The sequence below is a fragment of the Sphaerulina musiva genome, assembly GCF_000320565.1.
Source record: "Sphaerulina musiva SO2202 unplaced genomic scaffold SEPMUscaffold_2, whole genome shotgun sequence".
Classification (NCBI taxonomy): domain Eukaryota; kingdom Fungi; phylum Ascomycota; class Dothideomycetes; order Mycosphaerellales; family Mycosphaerellaceae; genus Sphaerulina; species Sphaerulina musiva.
In genome coordinates, this window is record NW_016017384.1 from 1,293,218 (window position 1) to 1,315,489 (window position 22,272).

A 22,272-nucleotide genomic window follows, 5' to 3' on the forward strand; every position below is an offset into this window, starting at 1 on the left:
ACTTAAAAAGGTTCAAAGAAGCATAGAGTTGCCTATTCCGTCCGTCTCTGCTTCCCTTCCCTTTCCTTCCCTTTATTCCTTCTTTCCGGAGGTCCTGACGGGTTTGATTCCGCTGTGACTGGACTTGACTATACGAGAATGTTAGGGGTGTGGTTCTACATATCGTGTAAATTCCGCCCGACCGTTATCTTATTCCTGCAAGAAGAGGTACCTAACTTAAGGTAGGAAAGGATCAGGCCTGTATAAAGATTTATTGAAGATAGATGATGATGATGATGATGGCTAAAGAAAGAAAGAAAAAAAATTGACAAAAAGAAAAAATCGCTGCCCTAGATGGATGGATGGATGGATGCCAGGTCTGTAACATACCTCCAGGTAAGGTAGATACACGACATTACACCGTACTGAACCCGGTATGTACATGTATACGGTGTTGTTGCTGGCGGCGACCCCCACACACAGAGAATCTGCAGAAAAAAAGATGATACAAACTTTTTTTGTTCTTTTTCGCCGCAGCAGTGCCTTTTGAATATTTTTCTCTTTTCGGCTCGTGTGATGTTCATACTTACCTGGTACCGACCTGGTAGCTGATCATCAGCGTATTTGAGGTACCTTACCTAGTATGTAGAATACGTGTACGTGTACGTGTACGTACGTGTCTATTACAGGACAGATCGTCTCTAACGTTATACAATCTGTCTGTCTGTCTGTCTGTCTGTCTGCACATACAAAAGGCCAACAGCGGTCTATAAAAACGCAACAAGGATTCAAGTGTCGTGCGTTGCGTAGCCGCAGTAGCATGTTTTACTTAGCTACTATTTCTGACCAGCTTGCTTGCTCATCATACTGATGCTGGTGCTGATGATGATGATGTCGACAATGAAAATCTTCCGGGCGCGTGATACTGTAATGATCTCCGACCGGGGGTGGGAGAGGAGGGTGCTGTGCTAGCGGAAAATGGCAAGGTATGTAGATCAAAGTGCCTGGTGGTTGGTGGTGGTGGTGCTCTCACTCCATCTTGGGCGTCAAGGCGTAGGCGTAGTGTAGGCGTAGGCCCGTCGGATGATCTCCCTGCCAGTTTTCTGGGCATGAGGATTTTTTAATTATTGTGAAGCAGGCAGGTAGGCAGGCGGATGAAGCGGTCAAATGAATGCTCGGGCAACAACAGAAATTGAAAGGCAATGGACCATGACCTGGGAGGTGGTGCGGATTGCGGATGCGGATGGCGGAGAGCGATTCCTCTCTGTCTCTACATGTACTGGTACATGTACATGACCTACCAGTGGAATGACGCACCTGGCACACTGCTGGTGTGCTTCCCCGTCCCGAGGAAGAGATTTTGCACGTTGACGCGACATTTTCACGCTGCGTGGGCAGTGGGCACCTCTGAAAAATAGACATACCCTGTGTCCCAGAAAATGGCTCCAAGTCAGAGTAATCAGTGAATATGACAGAGTCCTCGTAGAGTCATTGCATGTGACAGTCACACAGTGTCACACAGTCACCGTGACAGCATGGTCAGAGAACGTCAACCCCTACAGGCACCAAGGCATCCCTACTAGCTCTACTTTGGACACAGTAGTGAACTGTACAGTAGCCTGTAGGAGGTAAGGTCGTGTATGTAGGCATGCCACGTTGGAGTCCTGCAATGACACTGACCTGACGTATTTCCTGCCCTTCTCGTACACCGCACGCCTAAGGTAAGGTACCTTATCTATGATGGACTGTTTGACCTTTATGATTGTCATGATTGATGGTGTGCGTGTGAGACTGGCAAGGCGGAGGATTCATCGAGAACGCGGCGGCGGCTCCACCTGGCCTGGGTCGGACTTGAGCGATTTGCACCGCCAACCAGCTTCCACAACCCCACTGCCACTGCGCTCCCATCTGAAAATCCGTGTCCACCTTCCTGTACTCCAGTGGTGGCCGTCTGGGGTTGCAGAGACAATCTACTGTTAGGCTGTTTGTTAGCTCCCGGCTGCATCTCGTTGGGTCGATTGCCCGATAAGGCTTGAAAAAAATTCCAGCAGCGCCAGTGGAGGTAACAGTCAGTATGTACCTACTGTAGGAGTACGTACGAGCTGTGTGCATGGTCCTCGTCTCCACCAGACCAGATCATCCAGATGATTGCCTCTGCGAGTCTACTTCCTACGCGAACTGACGGGACGGACGCTCGCTCTTTTCTCTGCGAAGCGTCGGCCTCGAAAAGGTCAGCGACGCCCGTCATCGGTGCTCATCTCTCGCTCTCTGAGACTCCCGTCTCGCTCTCTCTGTCTTTTTGTCAGTGACTCAGCCTCTGCTGCGCTGCAGGCTTGCTGCACGCATGCAAGGCTGAGAGGAAAGCTCCGCGCCGCGCCGCGCCTCGCGTCGCCTCGCCACCAAATCACCAGTGGCCGTCGCGCAGGCACAACATTCTCGTATAGGCTACAGGGCAGGCGGGCAGAAAGTCAGCATGGCAATGGCAGCGCTAGAATCATCGAACACGTCTAGAGAAAAGGTCGCTTACCGGGTCGGCAGGAGCCGATGAGCCTCTCTAGGAAGGTGATCTTGCCGTCGGCGGCGCGGAGAGAATCTGGTCTGCAAGACTGCAACTCTGTTGTTTTAGTGCCGTTGCCGGGGTCTGGTTGCCTGGATGGGGATTGCAGAGCCTGAAGTGGGAGTAACTATTACTGTACAGTGCCCAGACGACAGCGACAAGGTCGTCCACGCCACGCCAACCAGCCAGTCCCTGCCACGGGGCGGGAAGGGCAGACGCAGGGCAATGTTATTAATATGAAAGAGAGCCAAGAGGACGGGCTGGCAGTAGCCAGTAGGCAGCGACAGAAAGCAAAGCAAAGCAACGTGTCGCGTGTACAGTACCCGAACTTAACACTAGGAGGTAATAAAAGTGACTAAGGTAGGAGGTAGCGGAGGTAGGCAGTCACCAAAACCCGGACTAGGAGCAGAGACGAGGTAATGTACCTAGGAAGTAAGGTAGTTCAACAAAGCAGCTGATGAGAGTTTGGCTTGACTCTCCTTATCGCGTGTACCATTCCCTTCCTAGCAACCAACCACGGCCCTCCCACGCCTCACCTTGTTATCTGTCTCTCTGTCTCTGTCCCTGCACTGCGCTCATCACCTGTCCTCGCCTCCCAACGCTGAGTCGCTGAGTCGCTGACGATACGCTCCTCTCTCACTCGCGTCCTGCATGTGCTATACAACACTACATACACTACACTACACTACACTACCTACTGCCTGCCTGCCGCCTACACTATTCGTCCCATGTTCTCTGCTTCTGCCACCCTCTCCCGTACACATCCACATCGCAGCACTCCACTTCTACTACTACCACCACCATCACCACTCCCTCTAGTTCTACTGTACACACCGCGGCCGCTCTACGGCCCCGGCGCGACCGCATCGACTGCCCAGCGTATATTGACCTGATGGTCCCCGACGTCTTCATTGGATCTTCGTTCGACGCTATTACTAAACACCCGGCCGTAGACATTAAATCCAATTCTCTGGAGCCCGGCACCTCACCAAGCTCGACGTGGGCCGCAGACCGAACGCTTGAACGCTCGCGCCCGTCGCGGATAGCCCATAAGACTCGTGCTGGTGCCTTTCCCTTGCTTGGAAGAAACCACACACCCTGGTTAGGGTAGGGTACGCGCATGCCATGCTGGTGCCGAGCTCATTCAAATACAGCTCGGCTGCCATGGACACCCCGAGCCAGAGAGGTCCACGACCACCCGTCCTCAAACTGCCATACCGTGAAAGACAGCACTCGCCCCCACCGAGATCAGTCTCGTCGAGGCCGACCACCGAACCTGTCAGCATCCCGTCGCCGAAAGTGACCAATGTTGCTCAGTCAGGACGGACCCGATCAGGATCGCACTACACTATCATGTCTGCCGAGCGGAGCGCATCTGTCAACATTGCTCGTAGAGAACCTTCAGCCTATGGCCCCAATGGCCTGCCACCCGCCGTGGCCACACTGCTCGCCGTCACAGCCATACCACCACGTCGACCGAATCGCTATCGGACGAAGCCTGGTAGCCATCGCCGCATATCTATAGAAGAGTTGATTAATGACTGGAAGAGTGACGATACTTTCAAACAGAGTGTGGGCAGTCCTGGCAGTGTGGCTCTGAACACACTCTTAGAGGACGACGATGATATGGGGCCGGAGAGTCACGATGCTACGGAGCCAGGCTACCTGAACGCTCGATCTGCGTCCAGCGACTCGATGCCATCTCTGGATTCTGATAGTCAGTCCGTACTGTCCATCGGCAGCGTTTCGACACCAGGGTCGTTGCGCAGTCGCCAGTCTTTCAGCACTCTCAGGAAGGACAAGTCACGATCACTTGCTGCCTCGCAAGACTGTGCCTTTGATCATCCTTTGATCACTCGTGTCGATGACGACGATCATGACGAGCTGCTCTTCTCCATGCCGAAACACACTCTCGCCACGAAGAAGTCCAAGACGTCGTTCAAGTCGAACCTGACTGCCTCATTGCAAACGCTGAAAGAGGCAGCCGTGAACTCCATCTCTTCGCTTCGTCGGACCGGCTCGATGCCATCCCTATCGAGAGCGGCTGCGTCGCCCATGGATGACATGCTGTGGTCTCACCCTTTTCTGTTCCCACGGTTTAGTTCTGAGACGCGACCCGCTTACGACGGGACACCCACTCCCGCTCAGCGCCGCTATTTGAACCCCATGCCACTCACCTTCGAGGAGCAAGAAGCACCCTTCCAGGAAGCTCTGCATGCACCATTCCTAGCAGAAGCAGTCGACCAAGCACCTACCATACAATTGCAGACGTATAACCGTGGCCGCAAGAGACCCAGCCCCAAAAGGTCGGCACCAAGCCCCGGCTCTGAGGCCGGCAGGGCTCTGCTTGGCCAAGTTGCTGGCCGACAACGGGATGTGAGAGAAAACTCCAACTTTCTCCGCGTAGTCGTCCTGGAGATGAATATGCGACGTGAAGGCAAAATCGAGCAGGGCAAAGCCAAAATCTGGCTACCGCCGCGCCAGTCCAGTGCAAGCCCCGTCCAGCAAGGTCGCGTGCCTCAGCGCTGGGTGGGAGAGAGTGCCTGATGTTGGGTTCATCTCTTGATTTTGATTTTCCATTTATTTTTATTGTTTTTTTGGGGCATGTCTGTTGAATACCTAGTGGCGCTGAGCGCGCACAGCTGATATCCATGGTGAAGCGTTTTTAGCGTAACGCATTATGAACTGAAACGGTGGACAACATAACATATTGATAGGTATCGAGGGAAATGGGGACTAGAAGAAGAAGAAGAGAGAAAGAAAGGAAGAAGAAATGGGACAATGGGTACCTAGAGGAAGGATGAAGAGCTTCACAGCTGGCTTTCACCATTTTTGTTTGGATCTTTTTTGGATAGTACCATGCATGGCATGAAAGACGACGTAACCAAGATTCAAGAATCTCAAATGATGATGACTATCAGACAAGAACTCGAGGAGAAATGTGTCGTCGACGTTATATATAATCTGTGTTGTGATGGTGATGTGCAGTACAGGTATGTATAAGGTAAAAGTACATGTAGGTCAAGGTCAGGTCGTGAATCATGCCATACGTGCGCGATATTGCGAAAATGCCTCAAAACATCATTTCCCCCCAGGCGCTGACTACAGGTACATACCTTACTTGCTGAAAAAGAGGGGGTGAGTGATGGTCACCAGTCACCACACCTCACCTCACCGACATCGACACCGACACCGACACGTTACATGCACTTTGCCTTCTGTATCGTCTCCTGTATCTGTATCGTCTCCCATACGTAGTTTCAACTTTCCCGTCCCCCAGTTTTTGAGTTTCTATACCTTGATGTACCTTCTTACCTTCTAACGTTTACCTCCTCAAGTCACGCACGACTATACATACCTTAATGTACCTACCTGTATCCAGGAGGTATGGATGTTGATCATCAGTTTCTACATCTCCTACCTACTGTGCTACCTACAGTACCTACCTACCTATCTACCTGACCTTAAATTTACCTGTACTCTGCATGATGATCGACCATCACTAGATACTGACTGACTGACTCTACCAACTGTATACGATGTTAAAAAGGTAAGGTGAGGTAGTAATTGAATCTTTCGTCTCATCTCATTCGTTCGTGATTTCGTGATTCGGTTTTGGGGTGTATATGAGTGATTTTTCTTTTTCTTTTTTCTTTTTTCTTTTTTCTTGTGGTTGTCCGGGCTGTTGAGAGGAGGGTGAGTGAGGAGTGTACTGAGGTGAGTGAGTGAGTTGGGTGAGTGAGTGATGTTGATGTTTTGGTGACCTTTTTTTGCCTATAGGGCTCATTCGTCATATTCTACTACTCTGCGTTTGGTTTCTCTTCACCGCTCCAAGGTGAGCTTGTTTCGTCTCTCCTCTGGTATCATTCTACTCGCTCATTGGAGTCTTCCTCTCGTCATCCCCCTCCTTCTTCTTCTCTAGTCGCCGCTGCACCCACTATGCTATGCCTCTGGTATGAAGTCATGCTGATTGGAGGCCTGGACGATCGAGGCGCCGAGCCATCCTGTGGCTGTCGTCGTTGTTGCTTCGGCTATCTGAACATTGTGACCATCCTGTCATCGATGAGGCTACGATGTGTCGCACTCATTCTTCCGAGACTGATGAATCTATGGCCCCTCCAAAAAGCAGTCACACCTCTTACACTCATCGCCAGGAAGGGACGGGATTCCCTCTCGACCGATATTCAGTCTGAACATACTCTTGACGATGTGGAGGAATGCTGGTCTTTCCAGACAGCGCTGATCCTCGTAGGATGAAGAATCATGCCAAGAGACTGATAGACTCGTGACAATGTCTTTTCATAATGGCGTGTCAACACTGGCCAGCACATCCTCGATGACATCTTCCACAGTCACACCATTAAGCATCTCCTTCACGGCCTGTGGATCGCTTCCCCACAGTAAGCTCTTCTCATTCTGTGGAGTAGCCAAGACAATCCGATGCGGATAGATCTTCCGCGCTGCCAACGTGATGAGTGAGGGTGGCACGTAGTCAAGGCCGTGCAGTGGTGCCAGGGCCAAAGCCAGTAATCGCAGCTGCCGCGTACTGGCAGCAGTCACGCCACTCTTGACGTATCGACTGTTGCGCATGAATACGGCTACGTTGTGCAGATACTGCGCAATTTCGGCACTCATTTCCACTTTGCTCATCAACTCGGAGAGATGTTTGATCTCCTCGGGCGAAAAGGCAGCATCGGAAATGGCCAACTTGCCCAAGCGGCTTTGCCGATGGGGCACAGTATCTTCGGGACTGTGGTAATGTGACATGCAGAAGGAGTCGTTTAGATGCCTGGTCAACCTGGCATTAGGCTCTGACAGGACCGTGATAAATAGTAGATCCTTGGGGGCGACATGCATAGCTGATCGTGTGAAGATGCGACCCGATCTGAGCAGCTCCAATGCCTGCACTTGCACACTTTCGCTCGCAGCGTCGAGTCCGGTAGCGATGATTACGTCCGCGATCCGTCTGTCCTCGAAGTTGGCAATGGTGCTTCCGAATCGGCCGCCACCAGGGCTGGCTTGACGCACTGGCTCGAAGTTGACCATAAGGGTAGGGCGGGCCGATGTGTAGTCAAGATCAAGGGCATCCTGGAGGTCTTCTTGGTTGTTATTGTCAACAAGTAAGCCTTGGTTGAAGTCATCGACGGTAGTGTCGGCAGAGCACTCGACGACTGCCGGATGCCGGCCGAGGAGATCGATGCATGTTAGTCGCAGTTGTTCTTGCAGGTCGGCGACAGTGTGTGCAGCGGTGGAGAAGATGCAGTGAACTTCTGCAATTGTCGAGACCAGTATGGCCAGTTCCACATCGTCCAGTTCTTCGACGCGTGCCAGGATGGAGGAAGCCATCTTGTCCCGAAGACTAGATGTAAGTGCACTTCTGCCAGTACATGTCTTGATCAGAGTCTGTCTGCGTTTGGGTAGTCGTGCTCAGGTATGGCCGAGAGTGCGAGTAGCACCTAGTAGTACTCCAGTTTCATGGAGATGAAGATGGACACGGACCAAGCGCGTGCTTCCTTCGCGTCACTGGAGATACCTCCCTTAGTAACCTGGAAGCTCAGGTACATCATCATACCATGCACCAGCCAACAAACAGACAACAAACACGTCCGTCTTGACAGTGTTGCCCTAGTCGCCTTCTCCCCTCGCGACAGACAGTATCACTCGCCGTAACATGTCTGACATCGCCGCATGATGAGTGAAGTCGAGAAAAAGGCAACCTTCGGGTGGGAGCGCATTGGCGACAGGTTCTATCGCAAGACTGAGCTGTACCGCGACATCTTTGATCCCGACCTCGAGCTCGAGAACTTCACCGTCACCGGCGCTCCCTTCAGTGGTGCTGTAGGTAAGCACCCACTCATGCGAGCGCTGCGCTGACCCGACCTGACCTGACCTGACCGCCGACAGCCCTGCGCCGAGATACCACCAAGGCCTCCACCTTCCGCGGTCCGCACTCCGCCAAACCGACTATCGACATTCACAGTTGCGCTGGCAAGCTGATCCGCCAGATTCAGTGGGATCGAGGGAATATTGTATGTCTCGGCTGGTCGGAGGATGAGAAGCTGCTGGTGGTCACGGACGACGGCGCCGTGCGCGTCTACTCGGATCTACAGGCCGACTTCACGCCCTTCAGCTTGGGACACGGGGCGGAAGACCATGGCGTGCTGGCGTGCAGGTTCTGGTCCAGCGGCTTCGTCGCACTGCTCGGGAATAACAACCTGGTGGTAGTTGCACGTTACGATGAGCCACGACCACAGCTACTTGCCTCTGCGCCCGCTGGCGATGTCATATCTTGGACGGTTATCGCACCCGAGTACACGTCCTCGAGATCTGTCGAAGTACTGCTTGCGGTAGACCAGACAGTTTACGTGGTAGATGCGGTAGAGTGCGAGGACCGGGGCCTCCAAGCTGGACCTTTCCGTCATATCGCAGTGTCGCCCAACGGCAAGTTTGTTGCCCTATATACAGACGACGGCAAGGTCTGGGTCATCAGCAGTGACTTTCAAGACCGCTTCAGTGAGTACGAGTCGAAAGCGAGGACGCCTCCAAAAGACTTGCAATGGTGTGGCAACAACGCAGTAGTGCTGGCGTGGGAAGATGAAATCCATCTTGTTGGGCCAAACGGTTCCGCCCACAGATGGGAATACGATTCATGGGTCCATCTTCTCCCGGATGTCGATGGCATACGGATCATGACCAGCGACGTGTGCGAATTCTTGCAGAAGGTGCCTGACGCCACAGAAGAGGTCTTCAAAATCGGCTCCGATGCTCCACCTGCTGTGCTGCTCGACGCCATCGTGCAACTGGATCACAAGTCACCCAAGGCGGACGACAACATTCAGTTGATCAGACCGAATCTAGACGAAGCCGTAGATGTCTGCGTGCGTGCTGCAGGGCACGAATTCAATGTCTATTGGCAGAAGCAACTGCTCAAAGCCGCGTCTTTCGGTAAATCTGTGCTAGATCTATACAACAGTGATGATTTTGTGGATATGACAGAGGCTCTGCGCGTACTGCACGCGGTGAGAGCTCACGAGATTGGTCTACCGCTGTCATACGAGCAGTACGTCCGTCTCACTCCAGAGAAACTTGTGCAAAGACTGGTCAACCGCTACGAGTATCTGCTGGCGTTGAAAGTATCAGAGTATTTGCACCTGCCGGTGGACAGCATCTACGTGCACTGGGCGCGCCAGAAGGTCCGTAGCTCAAGCACCGACGAGGACAGCATATGTGCCGAAATCGTGCGCAAGCTGAATGGCAAGCGTGGCATCTCGTTCGAGGAAGTCGCTCGAGCAGCATACGATGAAGGCAGAGGGAAGCTGGCAACAGAGCTACTAGAGTATGAACCCAGAGCCGGCAAGCAGGTCCCGCTCCTGCTCGACGTCGGCGAGGAGTCCATCGCGCTCGATAAGGCAATCGAAAGCGGCGACACAGATCTCGTCTTCTACGTGCTGTTGAATTTGAAGAAGAAGATACCCCTTTCGAGCTTCTTTCGCACCATCAGTAGTCGGCCGGTAGCCACTGCGATCGTGGAAGCATCAGCCATTGATCAGGACGTGGAGCTTCTCAAAGACTTGTATTACCAGGACGACCGACGACTCGATGGTGCAAACTTGCTCGTGTCAGAAGCACTTGTTGCCAGTGATGTTCATCCGGCGAATGACAAGCTCAAGATGGCCTCGAAGCTGCTGCGTGACAGCAAAGAGTTTGCACCACAAGTCACGGCTATTGAGGAAGCGCAGAAGTTGTTGAGGTTCCAAGAGACATTTCAGAAAGAGCTGAACGAAAGCTACATTGGGCTGTCGGTGAACCAAACGATAAGCAAGCTCATCAGGCAAGGGAATATCAAACGCTCACTAAAGGTGCAATCGGAATTCAAGGTCAGCGACAAGACGTACTGGTGGATCAGATTACGGGCACTCGTCAGCAGAAGAGACTGGAGAGAGCTCGAAGAGATCATGAAGCAGCGGAAGAGCCCTATTGGCTGGGAGGTGAGTGTGGTGGCTCTCTCTCCGTGCTTATTTCTATGCTAACATCACGTGCTATAGCCATTCTTCAACGAGATATTGGGAGCTGGAAACCCGAAGGTGGCCTCCGCCGTCATTCCCAAATGCACGTCGCTGACTACGGCCGAACGCATCGAAATGTGGGTCAAGTGCGGTATGGTGAACAAGGCAGGCGAAGAAGCGCTCAAAGTCAAAGACCGTGCTGCGCTTGAGGAACTTCGGAGCAAAGCGAATGGACAGCAAATGCTCGATATTGACCGGATGATTGCTCAGCTGTCGAGAGGACGGTAGGACGAAGAACTGATGACACCACCCGATATGACTACATGACGGCATGTCCATTTTGACGCATCCCAACGCGATCCACATCGAGCCGCGCTGAGACAAGCTTGCTCTGTTGGAATCGGTGTTGGAGAGGGTGCAGTGGTCACCTTGGTGAGGCTGCTGAGATGTAGCAATGTTGATGCACGGCGGAATCAACGTCTTGTTTGGTGTCTACCGTAGAAGCGACTATGGACACTGCACTGTATATACCTCAGGTACCTTGCCTTACTTTTCAACAAATGCACATGTATCCACTGTGATCCACGTGACCTTGACTATACCTTAGACATGGGCCCATTTTCAAATACGGGAGACACCTATTTCAGTTGGAAGCCTCCCTTGTATGTTCAAGGTAGGATAGGTCTTCTAGGAAGTAGCGGGCCAGAACGCGGTAGGGAGGGCCCTTATATAGAGCAGAACCTGAAGGACAACACTCTCGTTATCATTGGTCTTTTCCTGTCATCATCATGTCGCAGCCAACAACCAACGAAGAAGAAAAGATGAAGAAGATGAATCAGAATCAGAATCAGAATAATTAATTAATTAATTTGATAGTGTGATAGTGATAATGGGATGAGCAGCCATGAGTCGCGTGTTTCCGGAACAGCTTCAACGGCGTGTGTGCACTGTGCGGTGTAGTGCGGTGCGGTGTGTGTGATGGAAACAGAAACGGGGGGTAAAATAATTCGGGCAGATTTTTTCCCTTTGGCGTGTCTCATCCGTGGATATGAGCCGATGGGGAATGAGAAAAAGAGAAAAAAAGTCTCTTTTTCTTCTTCGTGACTTTTGTCTTATTTTGCCACTTATTATTAAAAGGAATTTTTTTGGGGGGGTTTTGAATAAGCTGCTCATTTCTTGATTCGTACTGATGAAATAAGGGTACACTCACTCAAGTCTCACTGTACATGTGTGATTAGGGCTGTGGCGAGAAGGTACCTGGTCGCCTTTTTTGATGTTCATCATTTTAAACCTGTAGTGTCATTGTGCGACGTTGGACTGTATACATGTAGGTGGTGTTGTTTCGTCGTGCTGCTGCTCTCGCCACTCTCGTGTGATAGATTGATTGCCTTATTTCATTTCAACCTGGGTAAGAAGGAGGAGAGAGAGAGACAGACAGGCAGACAGGCAGGAGCATTGGCAGACATGAGATCCAAGTACAGGTACAGGTAGTCAGAACAGGCTGGGATACGGGAGAAGGTGTATACACTCCCTCCTTTCTTCCCTGCTGCCTTTTTCTGCATCAAATCAAATCACAGCAATTATAATCATCAACACCGAACAGAAATCACACCAAAAACGAACCATCCCCATCCCGATTACTCGCCGCCTACTCTCACGTGCACATGAGACTTTTGGTGGTGCAGATCTCTCTCCATCTCCAGCAACGTGCAACTGCTCACAACTGCTGCCTGCATCCTTTCCAACGGCCGCGTGCATTTGAGTTTGCTTTGCTTTTTTTTTCTGCTTTAGGCTGCTTTGCTTTGCGCTGCGCCGGAAGTAGAAGGGGGAGAGAAGTTCGAGGAGGTATTACATGTAATTGTAGCAGCAGCAGCAGCAGCAGCAGCATCGGCAGCGGCAGCATTTCTCTTTGCGCCAAGCTGGACGGGAACAACGAGAAGTAGTGGCGCTTTGCTTTGCTTCGCTGGGCCGGCTCCGTCAATCGTCTTTGGACTTTGCTATCTGCCTGACCTGATCTTTGCTGCTCCTGCCACCGCCCGCAGAGGACTCCTCACCCACCACCACCACCACCACTACCTCCTCCTCACTCACCCCATCACCGCCATCACCACCACCACCACCAATTCACCAACTCTCCATCGGCACCCGACACGCGACTGCATCCATCCCCTTCAGTCACACCCGGGCACGCAAGCTCGCGGTGTTGTACCACCACTCGGCGTGTCGTGTGGTGTTGCTGTGCTGTACTGTGCTGCTCTGCTCTGCTCAAGCGAGTCTGACGCAGCGGAGAACGGGACAAAGGAGACCAAGACGAAACAAGTCCAAATCGCCCTGCATCCACCATCATCCTCGACGCACTCTATTCACCGACTCGGCCCATCACTCCGTCCTCATTCCCGTCCTCGTCGTTCGACTTCCTCTTTCTTTCCCTTCTTCCCCTTCTGCTCGGGCTCACCACCGCCAGCGACAAACCGGCACACCCTCACCGAAGCGCTTCTAGCCATCCACCCGTGAGACACACCCACCTGGCCATCGGCATCTCCCGCCTGTCGCCGCCCGAAGCGCCATCTGTTTGCTGCCTGCATCCCTTCTACCCTCCTTGGCTGGCTGGCTGGCGAGCTGGCCTGCACCGAGTCTGTCACCTTCGCCATCTCGAATCCATCGCGAGCGGACCTGGACCACAATCGGCGTGAGGAGAGTGGCGTGGTTCGGGAGACGCAAACATGCGTGAGGTCAATTTCAGCATCCCGAGTGCAAACAAGGCCTCGGTCGGCATCACCACTGCTCTCTATGACCGCCGCGCGCTGGACTGCACCTCCACCCTGCCACTGATCAACTCTCTCAACAATCTCGCCTATCTGACCACCTCCTCCGGTCGCATTCGGGACATTCTCACCGTCGATGGCGGCATCGAGCGCCTGGTATGCATTCTGAAGGAAGGACGGAGCAAGGACATGATGGAGATGTGGAAGTGGAATCTCGCCTTTCAATGCATCGTCAATATTGGCGTGAGGGGCTCCGAGGCAGTGCGAACCCGCGTAGTCGAGGCTGACATGGTCCCTGTTATTGCGACGATACTGGACAACTACTTCCAGGTCGTGGAGAAGAGTCGCGAAAGACTGGAGCTGGAGAGTAAGAAGAAGTGCCCCTTTGGATCCTCGCGAAACTTCTCGCGCTCCTCCTCCAACAGGGTAGAGACACAGGAGCACCGAAGTGGGAGGAGTAGTAGACGGCATGCACCACCACCCATCTCGATACCCGAGCCGAGCGAGTCGCCTGAAGACGAGCCCACCAGCGAGGTGACTCCTACTGTACACACTGCGAACCTGTCCCTGAGTTCGCCGCCCGGGAGGACAGTATTTCCTCGTCAGCACCCACAGAACAGGTCAAATGGCGGCAGGGTACAATTCACCTCGCCCACTGCGACTACGAACAGACAGCCAGAACCGCCCGTGTCCTCATTGACGCTGCAGAGTAATGACTTTGTGCGGCCAGTGCGCTATGTCGACAGACTACCTTCCATGATTGCAGCAATACAGGCAGAGCTGAGTTCGCAGCCCCAGTCACCAACTACGCCTGGCCCTCCAGCACAACAGCCAGAGAGCAGCCAGCCTCGACGACGTCCTTCCATCCGCCATCAACTTTCCATGTCCGGATCCGATGACGATGGGCAGATCGAAGACGCTGTCGATGAGCGGTCAACCGGGACAGAATTAGAGCCCATGATCGGCATCACCGGTACAGACCTGGCGATGGAAGACATTCGAGCCGACATGGGGCCACAGAACACTGGTGTCGCTCTCACTGATCTCGCTGATGTGAGCAGTGCGGACGATGATACTTTCCATATTCCACAGCCATCCAACGATGGCAGCCATACCACACCAACTCAGGGTCAAACCAATCTAGCACAAGCGCAAGTGCCGCCACCAGGTACCATTAATGTGACTTCCCCGACACTCCAACAGCCTCCTGCCTGGTACCCACAGCGAGGACTGCCCCTGGACCGATCTGCGCCGGCCAGCATATTGGCCGCCATGCCACGAGATGAAGACGTACTCATGTCACTGCAGCTGCTTGCGTACGTCTCGAAATATTGCAACTTACGGTCATACTTTCAGCAATCACACCTGGTGCCTCGGTTGAAAATCGATCGGGAGTTGAAGATGTTGGATCCGGACTACAACCCTGCGACGCACTCTCTCCCCACACAAGATGAGCTCGAAGACGAATGGGACAACGAGTTTGTGAAGAAAGACGGCGAGAAGCCATACAACATCTTTCCACTGATTGAGAAGTTTACCGCCAAATCGTCCTCGTCGCGGCATACTCCAGTCCCGTCATCACCACAACAAGGCGACATGCAGTACTGGGCCGGCGTCGTCATGCGCAATCTATGCCGCAAAGACGACAGCAAAGGAGGCATCAGGCAGTGCGCATACTGGCAGTGTGGGAAGTGGGAAGAGTTCACTCGCCAATTCGCAAAGTGCCGTCGATGTCGACGGACCAAGTACTGCAGTAAAGAGTGCCAAAAGGGCGCTTGGGGCAGTCATCGCTTCTGGTGTGTTGCGGTAGAAGACAGCAGAGAAGGTGAAGGAGAGCATCGACATCGTTCTCATCGCCACCATCACCACCACGGACACTAAGCTGCTGGTTGGACCTGGGATCGACTATTGTGGTTCGTATCCGAGGTCTGCTCAAGCGCTGTTCCGACACTCTGGTCTTCCACAAAAGCATGGGCATGGCGCTTTCCAACGCGTTCCGAGCATTACTATCGCAGCTATAATCTGCATCCAACTACGAAATGACTACTTTACTGTAATTGCTTCTTCCGCATCATCATGCCCATTAAGAGCGACATGGGAAGCATGGGAGGAGAGCCCCCACATCCGAAAGAGATACCATTATGAGTTTACTAGCTGTTTCTGCTGTTTTTGCCATGGTTTTTATGGAGCATATTTATTGATGAATGAAATGGGAAGGGGAATCACGTTCGAGCATGTGATGTGAACCCAAGATTGCAGTATTGCTATAGGTACATGTAGTTACGGTACCTATTCATACCTACCTACCTTTAACACGCCGTGTCTCTTATTCGATTCACTGCCTGACTGTGGCTGACCATAAACGACAATTCCCATCAACTCACATTGCCCGCTGCCGTCCCGCTTACTCAATCGCGCGCCGGAAGCCGACTGCAGACATGCGAACGTCTTGCAGATGACACGGCTTATGTGGTACCTACATAGTCTAAGGTACCACCTTATCATTGCCCTTTGAGATTTCGCCATATACAGGTACCTACTCACTCACATTCTGTTTTGTATGTGCTAGGTAGGTATTGATTAGCTCTTCTACTGATGATGACATGAAATTATGAATCAGGTGTGATTCTCTTTCTCCGTGTTGTCTACCTTATGTTCTCTACGTAGAGCCTGTTTGTCTGGCTGCCAAGGTAGTAGGTAGGTAGGTAGATAGGTAGGCAGGTCGGTCTTTGACTACCTACCTAGCCTTGATAAAATAGACCACCGCCCCCTCCCTCCCCCCCCCCTCTCTCTCTCTCCCTCCCTCTCTCCCTCCCTATTCGACAGACAAACAGGTAAGTAGATGCTGACTGTCAAATTGTGAACCGTTATTGAGATGGAGATGGAGATAGAGATTGAGATTGAGATTGAGGGACTTGAGATTGGTAAAATACTCTGCTTTGGCAAGTGGCATTTTGGATTAGGTGGAAGTCGGGAGCGGTAGGTAGGTAGCATAGATACCCTCCATGACATTGGTATACTCAAGGTGTTCACTCCTCTCATAACGTGGCACTGGGTCCAGACCTGATGCATTCATTTCCTACCTTCTACAGTCACATGTCAAGTTTCGGGGAACGGTACGCTGTGATTTTGCTATGATTCCATTTTCTATCAACACGAAAGGGCAAACGCAACACGCGTTGGGTCAAGCATATGACGTGCCATCATGAATTGCCCAAGCTATTCGTGGTGCTGCCTCTTTCCACCTCTCCCAGCGTCAACCCATCAGCGCCGTTATGTATGCGCAGAAGCAATGCTACCCATAATGCCGTTCAGGTAGCATGGCCAAAGGAGTCTCGACAATCTTTGTCTGAGTGAAGGTGTGTATGTTGAAGTCCATGATGAGTTGTCGATGTCAAAAGGGGGGAGGGGCCAGGTGTTGTTGTTGGGGGTATCAGTGAAGAAGGGTCATGTAGTGTGGCTTGCGTGGGGCTGACGGTGTTGAGGGACGGGTGGGTGTCGCATCGCACAAACTGCTTCTGTGCAGTGCTGGTTCGATACTGGCTCGCGCGCGCATGTCGAAAACGGGGTGGCGCAGTCGTTGACGCCACCGGCAGTCGTCTTGAGGTACATACTGCCGTGGGCGCCTAATGCTGCTGACTTACCTTGAGTCCTGGAAGCTGGACCGCTGCCACGAGATAATATGCTCTTCTGCTTATCTCGATTCATGGTTGGGCTGGACGTTGCCATGGATGTGCATTCACAATGCATCTTTACATGTCCATGCTTTCTCCATCGCCACCATTGGCAAAGTTGAAGTTTTGCTGTTGCTGCTGAGCGCCGAAGCCAAATTGTCCATCCTGGCCTTGAGCAGGTGCAAGTTCGTTGACCTCTGCATCACCCTCCTCGTCAGAGAAGTACTTCTCAATGATGTTGTAGGCCTTCATGTAGATCTCTTCGTTGCTGTTGTTTTGGCAGTCGTGGATCTTTTCCATGCCTCCACAGTCTTCAATGAACAGAGCATACTTGTTGACTGGCGGCTCAGCACTACCATCTTGGGCTTCTTTGTCCATGTCGCCAACCTTGAGGATGTTCTCGAGGCCGTCGAGAGCGACTTGTATGATCTTGTTGTCAGGGCAGTTCAGCAAATCGCACAGAGGACGGATAGCTCCTTGCTGAACAAGGAAACGAATTTGGTCTGGCTTCTGAAGACCGCCGCTGGTTGCATTGCTGATGGCCCAGCAAGCTTCTTTGCGGGTCTTGAAGTCGCCGTGGCTCAGGAGATGGATGAGTGGTGGCATGATGTTGGCGTCGATGACGGCTTGGATCTGTGTGCTGTTGCCAGCTGTGATGTTGGAGATAGTCCAGCATGCCTCCTTACGAATGCCGTCCTTGGTACTGCTCAGGAGGGACAACAGAGCTCCGAGGGCGCCGCAGTTGATGATAAGCTGGGTCTGCACGTCATCTCCGGTCACGATGTTGCCAACCGAGCGAAGAGCAGGAGTCTGAACCGAAGTAGATGCATGCATGAGCAACTCTACCAACCGACGTGGAATATTGGCCTCGATCACCGCCTGAATCTTGTCATTCGAGCCGTCACTCAAATAGGAAATAGCCCAGCATGCATCGATGAGAACCTCATCGTCGAGAGAATACACCAGCTTGGCAAGCACCGGCAGCGCTGGAGCAATCGTATTCCAGTCCGGTTGAGGTGTCTTGCCCCGACAGAAGTTGCTGAGGGTCCAGGTGGCATTGCGGAGCATGCTCAGCTTGCGGCTATCACCCAGAAGGCGTACAAGCGGCGCCAGAGCGCCCTGAGCAAGCACAAAGTCCCTGCACGCTGGACTGTCTCCTGCAATGTTTCCGAGAGCCCACACAGCCTGTTCCCGCACATCCGGCTCGGGACTGCTGAGAAGCTCAACGAAGATAGGCACTGCTCCATGTTCAATGACAACCTGTGTCTGCTGCGCCGAGCCTGAAGCGATGTTGGTCAGCGCCCAGGCTGCCTCGAATTGCACGAGTGTGTGTGGTGAGCGGAGGAATTCGACGAATCTGGGAACGACGTTGTTCTCAATGACTCGCTCGATTGGAGGATTGCGCTCCTTGCTGAGAAGCTTTCTGAATTTGGTGGTGGCTGCAATCTGATCCTCGATCTTGTCGGAAAACACGCCCCGAACCATTTGTGGGAGCTCCTCGTCCAACTACATGATCAGTCAGTAAGGCGGCACTGGTTTGAGATGCTTCGTATGCACGAACCTGATTCTCGTTCGTGGCACCCTCATCGTCGCTGTCTGGGGCAGCGCCCAACGAAGCACCCAGCCGCTCGGAGCCAGCGTTGATTCCCCGTCGCTTTGCAAGGTTCTCCTCGCGCTTCTGCTTGCGGATCTCGACCTGCTGCTCTTCACGGCGACGGCGAAGCTCGTCAGGCTTGAATGTGCTCTTCGCCTTGAAGTTGTTGCGGCGGTGCTCGGGTATGTAGCGTTCCGCCATGTTTGCTAAGAGCTACGTGTGATGGTGCACGACGTGGTGTGTGGAGGCAATGGTGCGTCGTGGATGGAATGCGATGTCGTCGCCAACGGAGCCGAGATCTTCGGTACGGTGGAAGCTGATGTGATGGTCTGGCTCTATCGCAGAAGCCGCAGACAAGAAGAGGGTGGCGTGATGTGGTAACGCAGCGATGAGAGCGTCGAGGTGGTGGTGGTAGTCGAAAGGAAAACAGCCCTGTCTGTCCCGCACGTCTGTGCTCGCTCGTCGCCGCAAGAAGTCGTGGCACAAAGGTAAGCCGCTGAGTGTGGAAGCACGTCCTCCTTTGTACACCTCATGTACTAATAACAACAGTGAAAAGCCGTTCACGCTCCCACCTTACCTGGAATCACTAGTGCTTCGGAATAGGTAGGTGCAAACACCCTCTCTGGCAAGCGGTGAGTGAAGTGCTCCATGCCACAACACCGACGCAGTTGCTCGACACTTTCACATGCAACAGAGATTGATTAGGTAGCCTTCCTTGGGCCCTTTCTCCAGAGCGGCGCGTGTGCTTCACCACGGACAAGCTGGCAACCACTTCCTACCACTAGTGACTTCTGCAGAGCCAGATTTTGCGATTCTCGCCTGGCTCAGATCACCTCCCAACCCGCCTAACATGTTCATAGACCTCGAGAGCCGCTGGCGGAATTGGTCGCGCACCCAAAGGCACATTCATTGAAGCACAAGCTCGCCCATACGCGTTGCACGCGGTTCTTTTAAACAATTGTCGCGCTTCTGTTATCACAACATCACCCTCCTGCTGAGGCACCATATCCCAAGATGGCAACGCCACCCAAGGGTTTCATAGACCTTGCGTCTGCGTACAAAACACCCGATCAGACCTTTGTCAACATCATTGGCGTTGTTGTCGACCTCATGCAGCCGATGCTGACAAAGACTGGCCAGCATACCATCAGCTTTCGGCTCCTGGACTACAGACTTTCTATGGCAGCTGAAGGTGCGCAAGGACTCACGTGTAGATCCTTCATTGATGATCCCGAACATCTGCCCAAAGTGCGAAACATCGGGGACGTCGTACTCTTTCGCAACATCAAAATGATGACGTTTGATTATTCGCGAGTAGCTGTGACCAACTGGACAACGGGCTGCATTGTCTTTCCTGGAGCCGCCATTCCGGACAAAAGTTTTGCCATTGCATACGTGAACAATCAGAAGCTTGAACGCTTAGGCATACCAAAGGATGTCGACAACTTCAACTTGCAAGAGCAAGATTATGTTATCCGCATCAAGGAAGACATGAAGCCTCGAGTGAACCAATCGCTTGGCAAGATGGCAACCCGCCCTCTGCCTCAGGACAGCACTACGGAAGTCTCTGCTGCCAAACGTGCGAGGACTTCGGGTGGACCATACGGGTTTGGGCCCAAATTCAGCCTGATCGAAGATCTTCGAGATTGGCAATTTGCAGACTTGGTAGGCTTCGTAGTGAAGTGCTATCCTGCGCAATACGGGGGCTGCGATCTTTATATCTCAGACTACACTGCGAATGAGGCACTGCGACCTTATGCGGCACCAGAACAAGAAGGAGAAATTTCTCGTGAGCGTGATGGAGACGCGTTCGGCTACAGCGAAGTTGCGATGAAGAACTGGCCGGGCCCGTATGGTCATCTCGTCATGAAGATTAACGTCAAACCACCACATGCTGCATTCGCTGCCAACAACGTGAAAGAAGGAAACATTGTTCATTTGAGGAATGTCAAGAGGAGGATATCGCCCATTGGTGGGTTTCTCGAAGGCGACATGTGGCCAGACAATAGAGATCCCGATCAGATCAAAATCCGCTTAGTTCGAGATACTTCGGGGCCCGACTGTCAGTCCATGATCAAGAGGAAGGAGAAGTACTGGGTGACGCGCGATACTCGGCTTCTTCAGAATGCCCCAGTGCAAGCAGGTGTGCCACAGAAGAAATCCAAGACCGCTAAGAAAAGGGAGAAGGAGATGGAGAAGAAGGAGAGGAGAGAGAAGGCAAAGGCAAAGGCGACCAGGACTGAGGATCACAATCAGCATATTCGGTGCATGCACGAAGAAGGACTATCAGTGATGAAAGTGAAGGACATCATTGACGAAGAGAATAGATGGCATGCCAATGAAACCCCGGAAGGACTGCGGTATCCCTTGCCATTCATCAATGCAAGGTACTGTGCGAACGTCCGTGTCGTTGACTACCAACCCACGGCGCTCGAAGACTTCGCAGTGCTCGACACAGGTGGCGATAGCGGCTCCCATCCTGATTTGTGGACTCTCGAGGGATCTCCCAAGTACGAGTGGGCGTTCTCCCTCTTGCTTGAGGATGCGTCCAGTTCGAGAGAGTCAGCAGAAGAGAATCGTGTATGGGTACATGTGCAGCACGATGAGGCACAATTCCTACTCGGCGATGTGCCTGACCCAGACGACCTGCGGCACAGACCTGGATTGCTGAGACAGCTCAAAGAGAAACTATTCATTCTGTGGGGCAATCTCGAGGAGAAGGGCGAGGGAGATGCGCTCAGCAACAAAGCTTTTCGGTGCTGCATTGAAGAGTATGGCATTGAGATGGACGAAGATATCTCCAGCGGGCATAGCGGTGCTGGAAGCTGTAAGCGCTGGCTGCGCATGCACAGAATGTTTGGGGTTACGATTTCTTAGGTAGCGTGCAGTTCACCTTTAGATCCCGTTCACGCAGTCACGTGCGATCGTCTAGAGGCGTGACACGGGCGCGTGTGACTGGAAGTTAGGTCTATCCATGCTCGTGCTTTCTAAATTGCAGGGCTGGTGCATGCAGTGGCGGTGGCCTTTACTCCGTCACATTCGACTCGTCAACATACCTCCTACGACAACGAGGACGCCGTCGTGAAATTCCAATGATCAGACCGAGCAAGCATGGATCTCACCATGCACCCATCATTCACCTGTCACATTGCCATTGTGCTATGATACATTCGACGGATACTGTAACTTTGTCCAAGACAACGTGTTGTAATGTCTGCGCCACTTCATGGACCAGGGCGCGGAGGTCGATCGGAGGAAAGCCACAACCGAATCGTCGTGTTGGGCCAGGGATGTTCGATCGTCTGTGCATGTCCATGTTTAGCCTTCTCTTGTTGCTTGGGTCAATTTCCCCGGCGGAGATCGCTCAGGCTCATGTGGTGGTTGTCAAGGGTGACCTGCTCGCCGTGCCAATGCCGCGGTCAAGCTCAGCAAAGAAGCTCTGGCAGGTCCTGGTCTGGACTTCGTCACAGTCATCATCATGGAACGAGGTCCGCCATACTTCGCTTGTATCGACTGTACCTAGGCACAGCGTCTGATGAGAGGGCGACTGAACGGAAAGGGAGGGCTGGGCAAAGTCTGTGTAAATTGGACATGGAAGGGATTGCGATCTGCCGTCGATGATTACGTCACCATGTTCGTGGACTGCACATCTCATGTCTGCCAGGAGGAGGACATGCTGGCCCTGGCGTTCGTACGC

General features: G+C 52.8%; 6 protein-coding genes across 6 annotated transcripts; 4 read left to right on the forward strand and 2 right to left on the reverse strand.

Annotated features, from left to right (window-relative positions):
- Window positions 1-3,092: 3,092 nt before the first annotated feature.
- SEPMUDRAFT_147226 (uncharacterized protein) lies at window positions 3,093-5,457 on the forward strand. The gene has a single exon (XM_016904158.1). It carries the CDS (start codon window positions 3,662-3,664, stop codon window positions 5,081-5,083), a length of 1,422 nt encoding a protein of 473 aa, XP_016763426.1. The 5' UTR covers window positions 3,093-3,661; the 3' UTR covers window positions 5,084-5,457.
- Window positions 5,458-6,010: 553 nt separating this feature from the next.
- On the reverse strand, window positions 6,011-7,962 carry SEPMUDRAFT_147227 (uncharacterized protein). Its single transcript, XM_016904159.1, has one exon. It carries the CDS (start codon window positions 7,880-7,882, stop codon window positions 6,836-6,838), a length of 1,047 nt encoding a protein of 348 aa, XP_016763427.1. The 5' UTR covers window positions 7,883-7,962; the 3' UTR covers window positions 6,011-6,835.
- A 157-nt stretch (window positions 7,963-8,119) lies between these two features.
- SEPMUDRAFT_147228 (vacuolar protein sorting-associated protein) lies at window positions 8,120-11,117 on the forward strand. Its single transcript, XM_016904160.1, has 3 exons — window positions 8,120-8,378; window positions 8,441-10,524; window positions 10,582-11,117. Exons 1-3 carry the CDS (start codon window positions 8,225-8,227, stop codon window positions 10,828-10,830), a joined length of 2,487 nt encoding a protein of 828 aa, XP_016763428.1. The 5' UTR covers window positions 8,120-8,224; the 3' UTR covers window positions 10,831-11,117.
- A 1,401-nt stretch (window positions 11,118-12,518) lies between these two features.
- SEPMUDRAFT_147229 (uncharacterized protein) lies at window positions 12,519-15,607 on the forward strand. Its single transcript, XM_016904161.1, has one exon. The coding sequence runs from the start codon at window positions 13,266-13,268 to the stop codon at window positions 15,186-15,188; it is 1,923 nt and encodes a 640-aa protein (XP_016763429.1). The 5' UTR covers window positions 12,519-13,265; the 3' UTR covers window positions 15,189-15,607.
- Window positions 15,608-16,258: 651 nt separating this feature from the next.
- On the reverse strand, window positions 16,259-18,975 carry SEPMUDRAFT_147230 (ARM repeat-containing protein). Its single transcript, XM_016904162.1, has 2 exons — window positions 18,543-18,975; window positions 16,259-18,487 (listed from the first exon to the last, which is right to left on the reverse strand). The coding sequence occupies exons 1-2, from the start codon at window positions 18,774-18,776 to the stop codon at window positions 17,060-17,062; spliced, it is 1,662 nt and encodes a 553-aa protein (XP_016763430.1). The 5' UTR covers window positions 18,777-18,975; the 3' UTR covers window positions 16,259-17,059.
- A 496-nt stretch (window positions 18,976-19,471) lies between these two features.
- SEPMUDRAFT_147231 (uncharacterized protein) lies at window positions 19,472-21,479 on the forward strand. The gene has a single exon (XM_016904163.1). The coding sequence runs from the start codon at window positions 19,590-19,592 to the stop codon at window positions 21,450-21,452; it is 1,863 nt and encodes a 620-aa protein (XP_016763431.1). The 5' UTR covers window positions 19,472-19,589; the 3' UTR covers window positions 21,453-21,479.
- The last annotated feature ends 793 nt before the right edge of the window (window positions 21,480-22,272 follow it).

Excerpts from the sequence above, each read along its gene's own strand:
- SEPMUDRAFT_147227 (XM_016904159.1), bottom strand. The coding sequence starts at position 7,882 with ATGGCTTCCTCCATCCTGGCACGCGTCGAAGAACTGGACGATGTGGAA.
- SEPMUDRAFT_147230 (XM_016904162.1), bottom strand. The coding sequence starts at position 18,776 with ATGGCGGAACGCTACATACCCGAGCACCGCCGCAACAACTTCAAGGCG. Across the intron at positions 18,488-18,542 it reads GTGCCACGAACGAGAATCAG|TTGGACGAGGAGCTCCCACA; the intron begins GTTCGTGCATAC and ends CTGATCATGTAG.
- SEPMUDRAFT_147226 (XM_016904158.1), top strand. The coding sequence starts at position 3,662 with ATGCTGGTGCCGAGCTCATTCAAATACAGCTCGGCTGCCATGGACACC.
- SEPMUDRAFT_147228 (XM_016904160.1), top strand. The coding sequence starts at position 8,225 with ATGATGAGTGAAGTCGAGAAAAAGGCAACCTTCGGGTGGGAGCGCATT. Across the intron at positions 8,379-8,440 it reads TCCCTTCAGTGGTGCTGTAG|CCCTGCGCCGAGATACCACC; the intron begins GTAAGCACCCAC and ends GACCGCCGACAG. Across the intron at positions 10,525-10,581 it reads AGAGCCCTATTGGCTGGGAG|CCATTCTTCAACGAGATATT; the intron begins GTGAGTGTGGTG and ends CACGTGCTATAG.
- SEPMUDRAFT_147229 (XM_016904161.1), top strand. The coding sequence starts at position 13,266 with ATGCGTGAGGTCAATTTCAGCATCCCGAGTGCAAACAAGGCCTCGGTC.
- SEPMUDRAFT_147231 (XM_016904163.1), top strand. The coding sequence starts at position 19,590 with ATGGCAACGCCACCCAAGGGTTTCATAGACCTTGCGTCTGCGTACAAA.